General features: G+C 40.6%; 1 protein-coding gene across 1 annotated transcript in view; it reads left to right on the top strand.

Moving 5' to 3' along the window:
• The first annotated feature begins 5,633 nt into the window (after positions 1-5,633).
• LOC128741023 (inhibitor of growth protein 1 homolog) overlaps positions 5,634-10,570 on the top strand; it is a 51,044-nt gene continuing 46,107 nt past the window's right edge. Inside the window, exon 1 of the mRNA XM_053836598.1 lies at positions 5,634-6,131. Within this exon, the coding sequence (XP_053692573.1) occupies positions 5,634-6,131 (498 nt within the window). The remainder of the gene's footprint in view (positions 6,132-10,570) is intronic.

Below are 10,570 nucleotides of genomic sequence, written 5' to 3'. Positions count from 1 at the left end.
AGCACCACGGCGGGTTCGAGAGCTAGCCGTAATGGGCCCTAAAACTCCGCTTGCGCCTGAGTTTGCGAATAAACTTGCGCGGGAAAAAGGACAGATGAGGAACTCACGGTAGGAGAGTAATTTGCTGGTCGGCAGAATAAGAGAAAGTGATTGAAGAATTCGCCTAGGGAAATAGAGTAGGTAGGGAAATTTTTCTCAATACCTCGTAGATTGATAAACAATTCAAATATCAATGATCGAAACACATTTTCAGTTAAAATTATATCGCAATATGAAATCTAGAATTTGATTAAACACCGGGAAAAACCTGGAAAAATCAGGGAATTTGGTTTTTCGTATTCAGTTGCCACCCTGTCAATGCAATAAAACACCCATGTCTTACGTACATTTTTCTTGGAAACTAAACAACGTACTGGAATAATTTTGTTTGGACCTGGGAGGAAAATTGGGTTCAAATATGATTAAAAATGGGTCCCATTATAGCTTGGTTCAATCCGCGGAGTAAAAGTAACAAACTGCTAACCTAGTTGGTGCTGGTTTCAATAACTCTAATTTTCCGCTCTTTCATCCTCACGACTTATCCCTCCTTGGAGATACTATAAAACAACTTTGTTTCATGACTTTCTTCTAGCAGTTCCTTTGTCTATTGGAGAGACTGTCGTTATAAAAAAATTATTCAAATATCTGACTTAATTACAAAATGTCACTATACTACAATTATACTCTGATTATAACATAGTTATTCAAATTTTCCACTAATACAAATTCTTCGCAGATACGTATTTCGACTGTTACTTACAGCCTTCTTCAGCACCGTGAAGGGGCCAGTTGACCCCTTGTTTTTTTGACTCATTGCCACATCGTTATAATACAATTCCGTCTAAACTATTTTTATAAGAAAATAAGATGGTTCTTATGGTGTACTTGGTTAAAGAACACGCTCAACTAGAGATTGATAGCTGTGAGTTCGACTCTCACCTTCGCTAAATCTATATTTTTGGCCGAATATTAAGAATTTTTCAGTTCGTCTAAATCTATAGTTTTCGCATTAAGCATTTATTCTTCCCCATAAGAGAATATACATTAAAAACAAATATTCGTAGAGTTCAGTCGATACGTTTAATGTTAAAGAGTTAAAGTTAATGTCGGGCGTATAACATAACCACGCATCACATCTTTATTGATTTCAAAGCAGCATACGATACAGTCGATCGAGACTAGAGTTTCCGGATTAACCTATGGCACTCAGAGCTAGATGGGATCAAGAGATGTGTTTCATGCTCACTCACTCTCGAGTCCCTTCGTGACGCGGCGAGGGTTGAGACAATGTGACGGCTTTCCTTGCATGCTGTTCAAAATCGCTCTTGATGGGGTGATACAATGAGCGAGCATCGAAATGAGAGACACGATTTTCACTAACGGTAGCCAACTCCTAGACTTTGCAAATGACTTCGATATCATAGCCAGGAACTCTGCGATGGCTGAGGCAATCTACGCCAGACTGAAAGCGGAGTTTAGGAGGATTGGGCTTACAATAAATCCGTCGAAGATACAAATACATGAAAGGAAGAGGCTCAAAGGAAGCAAACGCGTGCCTCCCACGGACGATAACCGTTGACGGCGATGAACTAGAAGTCGTAGATGAGTTTATGTATTTGGGATCGCTGGTAACTGCAGACAACACTAGTAAGGAGATCCCGCGACGCATTTAAGCGGGGAATCGGGCCTACTTGGCCCATCGCATAACGCTACGATCAAGAAGCATACGCCGCCGTACAAAGCTGACAATATGCAAAACCCTTATTAGACCGGTAATTCATTATGGACTTGAAGTTGAGACGCTGCTCATGGAGGATATACGCGCCGTCATGTTCGAGCGGAAGGTACTGCGGACAATATTTGGCGGAGCAAAACTGAAAGCGGACGGGTATGAATCATGAACTACAGGCACTAATTCGAGAGATTCTCGTCGTAAATCTGGCGAAAGTCGGTAGGCTACGCTGAGCCGGAAACGTCATAAGGATGTCGGACGACAGTACGACGAAAACAGTTCTCCTTAACAACTCCACCGCCACCTGTAACAGAGGGACTCGACGTGTAAGATGGCTCGACCAGGTCTACGGTGATTTGCGACTTCTGAGACGACTGGGAAATTGGCGAAGAGTGGCCCAAAAGCGAGTCGAATGGAGACCAATAACTGAAGAATATTCTTTGCTGAAAAATGAACTCTAACTTGTTTTTTTTTACATTTTGTACTAAGGTCCTTTTTAATTTTTGGGCTTAAAACGGTCGAACGACTGATTCAAACCTCAGCAGTACGCGTGAAACTTGAAAATTCAGTGTTAAATCTGGAGTTCCTCGAGGCAGCAAAATGGAACTTTTGCTTTTCTTGTAATTTTGATTAATGATGTTGTGTTACAGCTGAATTATGGCTGCAAGTTAGTGTACCTGTACGCTGATTACCCAAAATTGCTTGATTTATTTCCTAAATGGAGCATATGAAAATGGCTTATCGGAAGTGTTGTCATAGACCAGGCGATCAGTCTTTACCGTACCGAAAACTAGCTACACTTTAATTATGCTATCGTTTGGGCTGCGCAGAGTGGACCTCGGTGCCCAAGCATCCATCAATTCAATGGATGCCAAATTTACATTTGGTATGATTTACCGCAAATCCGTAACTTCCAAGCCATCTTGGCAGCTTTGCTTTATCTCTACGTTTGGGAGAAACTTTAACGATGGTAACTGCCTTAAGTTCACACGCTGCTAGAGAACTCAGATGCTACGGATCGAATATGTGCATAGGAGATTTATTCGCCTAGTTTTGCGTCAACTGTCGGTAATTGTGTTACCTTATCAGATAGCTGCCGGTTAACTGTTATTGGCACACTTAAATTTCATTCGACGAAATAGGTTAGAATCTATTTTTGGATTAGTGGATTAGTTGCTTCGATTGTAGGGAAGGCTAGAATTGATGTATCAAGTTGAACACTAAGAAACAAAGGCAGATTAGAAAAAAATCTAATCGACCTGTTTTTGCTCTAAATTCAGATGGTACGCCTAACAAAATTACCGTGTTAACGTAACTGGTACAATTTTGCCTAATTGTAATTCATACGTATGTATGAATTGGGCGAAAAGCAAGATCATCCCAATGCCAGTATTGCTGGAACCGAATCCAATGTTCTAACCTGTCCAGAACTATGCAGCTGTGCAAAAACTGTATCCTTTTCCCCACATCGCTATAAGTCCCAGCGTTTGCTGTTTAGCAGCGTACCGTTGCGAGGTATAGGCACAAAATTAAAAATGCATGCCTACGGTTTTTTCTTAGTTGATCTAACACAAAACTTTCCTAAAAGTTTTCGTTTTCTATCTCCGTTGGAAAAATTGCGGGGTTCAAAGGATTAAAACTTGACTAAACAAGTGGTACAGTGACAATGGCGTCACTAAGAGTTCCCAAAGAGAGTAATCTAGCCAATACCCCAGAAGTTACAACTGAGGAACAGTTCAATGGATGTAGAATTTTTTATAGATTTCTTAAAGTGGTTGGTGGACTGTTTTAACCTAATTTTCGTACCCATTTGACGATTTAGTTCAGTTTAACGTTTTCTGTCGCATACGGAGCTATTTATAACTGATATATGCATTCTATATTTCAAGCTGCTTTGTTGATATACAGTACGTCAGTAATTGAGAAAAAGCATTTTTGTTTGAGAACAACACAATTCATCACAGATTCATCTGTGAAACGTTTAATTTGACGAGCGAAAATTGTTTCGAAGCACTGAAATGTTAAACATAAACGGCTGTCAACACCTCTTATCTCGACTTTAACACATACTGCAGTCATTATACCCAACAATTTGGACACAAAAACCCTGGGAGAAGGATCATTTTAGTGATTCCTATCAGTAGCCTGTAGCTACCGGGAGGAGAAATAGCTAGGCCATCATCTACACCCTGGAATAAAACTGTTATCAGCACATATCTCAGCATCATATAAAGACCCCCACCCAAAGTGAATATGTCTGTTCGGATATTCTTCCATTATGGTTGCCCGGACAGGGACAAAACGAACAGTTTCTCCCCTGTGGATTTCCCCGGCAAAAAACACCCTCATTCTGGCTGGTTCCTGTGTGTGAGCGGAAGGATGGTCGAATCGAAACTCTTTGTTACAACAAAGACGAAAATACGGGATGTGAGGTGTAAGACACACGCAATATGGCTACAATGTGTTTATCAGTCACAGTTTGATAACATTTTTCACAATCTGATGATGAGCTGGATATTTTCAATAAGCCACGATGCAACGAAACGTGTGCCCGAAATGCAGTTTCCGGTAGATTCTGGGTGTACATACATACCTACATACCGCTTGCACAGACAGATAGATATTTATTGACAATAACAGAACCAGATTGGAAAACGTGGTTGGCTCCTCGTTCGTATCTATTCCGGGCCCGGGATAGGTTGTGTTTGTGTCTGGCTGGAACTTGGAATCGAATCCAACGACAAAGAAAAATCTCGGGGAGTAAACATAATAACAATAAAAGCAAATACGAAACGTGAGATTATGTTTTTGCCTTTTTCTGCACTGCAATGAATGTTTACCGGATCCGATTTTGGAGCGCTACAAATGCCTAGCAGCTAGCTGAACGACGACGAGGTGGAGGGCCACGAAACAGAGTTTATTCACTTCTCTATACGTTGTTTATTGCCGACTAATATTTTAAACCTTACCAGAGCAGAGCAAGCAAGTCATCGTATCCTTTTCTCTGTTCGGTGGATCCAGCAGCTTGTTTTACCTTTTCTTGATTGACGACGATTGTAGGGTTCGAAAATCATCCAGCCAAAAAGATGCTCTCTCATGTTCATGTTCTTGCTATTCTATCGCTATGCTGTGTATTATACATACAAATAGTTGTACATTCTCTTTGCCGCATGTTTTCTAATTTAGATTTGTTTTCCTTCTCCATTTCAACTATTTCATTTCAGACATTCAGTAAGCCACTTACACAGGCACGCATACACCTGCCTCCGGGGTGGAAGAAGTGTGTGTTTATCGAGCAACAAAAAAAAGGTTCTACCTGGCTGGCAGTCCGTCGCTCGCTAGAGACCCGAAGAATAGAACTTGGTTCTCGTTTGTGGCAGCTCAACGAGGAGGACCATGAGAACGACGTGCGCAAACACACAAACACATCGACCGATGAGGCGAAAGGAGTTGTTTAAGTGATTCTGTTAACAATTTTATCTTTCAACGTGATTTTGTTGTTGTTGGTGATTTTAGATTCTGTATTTTTTTCTTCCGAGTGGCCTCCAGCAGTGTGATAGGTAGTGCTATATACCTCGAGATAAAGGTAGAAGAACCAGGAGGCCAGTGCCCCGGAGGCTAGATGAACTCCTGTGCTGAAACCGGGCCCGGATGTCGTCAACTGAATGTGTTTGATGTTACTGCAAAACCAAACAAGCATTTGGTTTCGTTTTGTTGTGTGGAAAATAGTGATTGCTGAAAATTGTGCTGTTGTTTTGCTTTCGAAAGCTGCCTGAATTGTTGTGTGCTAGATACGAGCCTCCAAACATAGCAGTGCGATTTATTTTAACGTGGAATCGGAGAAGAATCAAATCGATCCACAATGTGTAATGTACCGCCCAAGTTTTACAAATTGTGCCGCCTGTGCTTGACCAGCATCAACGACTGTGAGCTGAACGAGTCCACCGTTCTGGTCGGCGGTCGGCAGCAGCAACAACAGCAGCAGGAGAAAATCTCCCGCAAGCGCCAACAAAATGGCTCTGGTGCCGCCCAGGATCAAAACCCCACCACCAGTGATGCCGTTGGAGATGGTGGTGGTGGCGGTGGTGACGGCGGCGGTGGCAGTGTGGGCGATGCCAGTGGTTATGGTGATGTTTTGAAAAGCCACCAGCACGTGCGCCACCACGGTGCTGCCGGAACTGGTGCGGCCAGCAGTAGTGGCAGCAGTAGCAGCAGCTCCAGTTCCAGCTCTAGTTCGAGCTCCAGCAACAGCAGCTCCAGCGACGACGACGATGATTACGACGATGATGACTTCTTCGACGGTGCCGACGAGTCCAGTGTGGACCTGGCCAAGCGGATACGGACGTGTCTAGCGATCAAGGTAAGGGTAGTTTTTTTTCACGTTGCTGACAAACTAAACATCGTTGGGAAATGTGATTGTTTAGGGAAAACATAGCGCTTATTCATAAAATCTTATAACTATTAACATTTGGCAGGGTAGACTTCAGAGAAATTTATCGAGACGGAGGTTTGATGTTTTCCCGACGTTTCGACACTTTGTTGGTGACTTTTTCAAGAACAAAAGACGTAAATGATATTACATCTTGAAAAAGACATGCATTTTTTCCACGATTTCTCAGCTTCTGAAACATGGACGACAAATGCAGATAGAAACCAGCAACTGTGGGACAATCTTCATATGTAGAAGATAGAGGATATTCTCACGAACACGGTGGATACATAAGGCATGATATTTTATCATATTGGCGATACTAACGAGCATTTTCTTCTGAAGTGTTCGAAGGTTAAGACTGTTCTAAATTAGAATCAGAACGGTACAAAAAAGTATTAATATTTTTTTGAAACGGTGATTTTTACAATTGATGGACGGTAGGGGAAAGTAATTGAATTTTTTTTTGGGAAAGTATGGGAAAGAGTGGAAAGGAAGGGGGGTAATAGGTAGCTACGCTTAACAAGTTGTCGTTGTGACTCCAATCTTTTGTCCAATGCTGGAAGGTGCATGGGTCGAACCAAGCTATAATCTGAGATTATAACCGGATTTGAACCTAGAACACCTGCCAGGGCGTGTGGCTCGCTGGTACCCGTGTACATTTGAACCATAGAAGCACTGGAGGGTCCAGGGCTTCTACGAAACATGATGACAGAACTTTTGGAGACTCCCAAAGCAACAATGTGAGTTTTATTGTACTCTTAGGCGGTTTTCATGCCCAATTTTGGTCTTAAATGTTATCATAAGAGTGTTATAAAACCCAAATTGCTAATTGGGTCGTATCGAGAGATTGTTCTTACGTTACCAATTGACAAATAGATCAACAAAATTTCGTAGCTGCAGTCCTCTATGGATCTTACGACTAGGAAAAATTTCAAATCATTCGCATACAACAGTTTGCATTCCGTTAGAATAACGAAACACACATCATTGAAATATATGAGGAATAGTTACGGTTCTAATATACTTCCCCGTGGAACAACAGATTGATTGCCGATATTGCAGGACTCGGTAAAGACTAGCTTCACTGAGAGGTGCCGCTTCGTCAGGTATGTGTAAAGCCAACAGACAAAGTGTTCACAAATTCCTAGTCTGTAAACTTCCGTAACAGAATCAATCGAATCAATTCGATTGACAGTAGCTACCGTGACCGCACATAATTGCGATCAGCTCCTAATTCCGATCACTCAGCCTAAAGAGTCATTTTTTAGAAAATTGAGCCAAAATCTGTAGTAAATGAGTATGCTCCGTTATTGTGCTATGTGTTTATGTGTCAATTGTTGAAAAATTACTGTCTTTGGGGAACCGAGCACTTCAAAATAAATTAAATACGACAGGCAGTCGCAAAAAACGCCATCAAAATGTATTTTCTTAGCCGAAGTGCTAAGCGCACGATCAAATTTGCTAAGATCATAGCAGCTCGGAAACATATTACCTTCTTCGGTATTCTATCATAACAAATAGATACAAGCATATATAACCATTTTATATCATATTTGGTCGAAAATATGCTGAATTTGCGGAATTTATTCCATTAAAGTGATTGATCGGAATTATGAACATAACTTTTCTTTCTGCTTTTAATTCCGATCACTATATCAAAGTTATAAACTCTCAAAATGGACGTTAACGAAGTTGCTATTTGGGCTTTAGGATTATTCGCAACATGATAACATGGTGGAAATGTTGAAATCTTTTGACGTAGAACTACGTCTTGCGACAGGATATCAATCCAAAATTTGGAGTCAAGCCATCGTCACGAAAGAATAAAAAATTTTGAACGCTAATAGCACTTCGAATTCAAAACGGATTTTGATCATGACCGATGCAGCAATTGTACGGCTTTCTTAAAAAGATTGTTTGCCAATCACTATTTAGTGAATTTTTCCAGATATTTTCCGTATGATAGTCTTGCTTCCCAGGCTGTGGACAGACGGATCACTATAACACACGCCATTATTAATGCCTGTTTTCTTATTATAACATATTACTTTGAGGACTTTGAGTTTTCTCTTAGAACTTTGTTGATAGCTGGATGCGTGTGGCAGATTTCTATACTGATATACTCCAATTTTGGCACTGACTGGTAGAAATCTTCTTTTTTGGTATCACAAAATACCTCTCCTACCAAAAATACGCTCCAATTTATTAAGCAAGATAATATTATTATGCTGTTTGTTTTTTCTCACTTTACGCTACACATATATCAATATGGTGTAAAATTCTTTAATATTCGAGGTTTCTTCGCGATATACAGTCTAACGTAGTTCTACGCCAACTACGCGGTCATATCTGGAACACAACCTTTCTGATTTGAAGGCTGAATGTGGCTCAGTTCTATTATAATTGTAACAATTGAACGAAGATAAAAGAAAGGCAAGGTTTCATAATCCGCTTGTCGTGCTCTAATGATAATAATGACCATTAACGCAAGCAGAAGATGACTGGTAGGGGAATTATTGTCAGACTCTATAAACGCAAAACATTTCAGATCCACTTTCACTTTCGAATCCATTTGGTACAAATCAACAATAGTTTTATACTTTAGCAGCTAATCATGACGTGATCGGAATTAGATACACCTGTGATCGGAATTAGAATCACTCCTTAAAATTGATGATCGGTGCACTGATACATCATACTTTGATGCATTTTTTGTAACTTTCGGTAAATAATTTGGGCATTTTCATATTTTTCCATGAAACATAATTGAAAATACTTGCTAAAGACACATACCATGTAAATAAATGTCAAAGCTTTATTTTTCGGTGAAAGTTTAAAGTTGCATCATGCCTTAGGTGATCGGAATTAGGTGCTTTCACGGTATAAGGTCTGTTGATCTGAACAGCACCCTCCATATGTCTAAGTCAGAAGGAAGTAACCTGTAATTGGTTAGTACTTATAGAGCGGCTCGAAGAAAAGTCATATTGCTCTATCGAAATATAGCATGTCACTTTACTAAACAGTAGCTTACTCACGAGGGTCTCCAGTAACTTAGTACCAGTACACAAAGTTGTTTTATTCCACGGTAGTTCTCGACGTTGCATTTTTCTCCTTTTCTCAACACTGGATAAACATATGATATAAAACTATACAAGATGCTTCCAGAGTACATATAAATGGGAATATTACTGCAGGTGCTGATGAGGACCACGAATAGTCTATCCATCGCCATTCTCAACAATTGGCACTGCGTTACTTGACCACACGATTATATTTTACACAAGAGTTTTGGACTAAAACGTGTGAAATACTGTCCGTTGAAGAGCTGAAGTACCGAATGATCTGCCCCTGCCTTGTATTTTTGATGAGTGGACCTTTTTCAGATCAATCTGAATAGGATTGGCTTTTCAAACGAAAAATTGAGTTCGGTGGCGAAGTTCATTTCGGTTTGACTTGATACGTCAACAATGAACGATTTAGCACATCCAGGAGAAAAGCAGTTTTGTATACTATTCATGTTTCAAAGATAGAAATTATCACTACATTACTGTCTATAGGGTCCACCATTGGTCGATGCCCAAGTAACACGCTTCTACTATCATTTAGTTGAAATAACTTATGTATGACTTGTATTAGTTATATATCAGTAACTTCAACTATTCTATAACAACTATGCTGGTAGGGTGGTAGGAGGGCTCCATAGCCGCAAGTCTGCTTTGACAAGTGAATGGTCGTGGGTTCGAATCTTAGTAGAATCAGGCCATTCGATGTCAAGTGACTTTAGCATGATTTATTCTCAGGCCCCTCATTATACTTCCTTCATGCTGAATAATATATACCCACCTGGCAAAAGTGCAAAAGTCACTCTTATAGCTAAGGTGTTCTGGTCAGAGGAACGCAATGAGTCCTCACCCGGGACAGCTATAATATGGGATAGTGCTGGCAGTGAGGAATGAGTGGGTATTGTACAGCAAACTTTGAAGAAAGGGTAAACCCGATCCCACATGCTTTACTCACTTTTTTATTCCAAAATGAGGTTTCAACAAGACGGCGCTACATGCCACACAGCTCGCAAAACAATGGACTTTGGGAGGCATCTTTTTCAAGAACAATTAATCTCTAGACCTCTAAGTTGGTCGCCTGTATTGATTGTATGATTACGCAAAGACAAGACTCTCGTCAATACAGTTAAACGAGCAACTATTGAGGCCTTGGAAAACAGTATTACACGGGTGGCTGCCTGTGCAGATCGGGAAATGGATTCGACTGCCTCAAAACGAGGAGTTCGATTTTTACGATCGTAGCTAGAACGCCTCCCAATTGGTCTCGAGGTATGATGCCAGTCGTCATATGTTCGAATCTCGACT

This window comes from Sabethes cyaneus, chromosome 3, assembly GCF_943734655.1.
Source record: "Sabethes cyaneus chromosome 3, idSabCyanKW18_F2, whole genome shotgun sequence".
In the NCBI taxonomy this organism is placed as follows: Eukaryota; Metazoa; Arthropoda; class Insecta; order Diptera; family Culicidae; genus Sabethes; species Sabethes cyaneus.
Note: the sequence above shows the minus strand (reverse complement) of the source record. Positions and strands in the feature narration are given on the sequence as shown.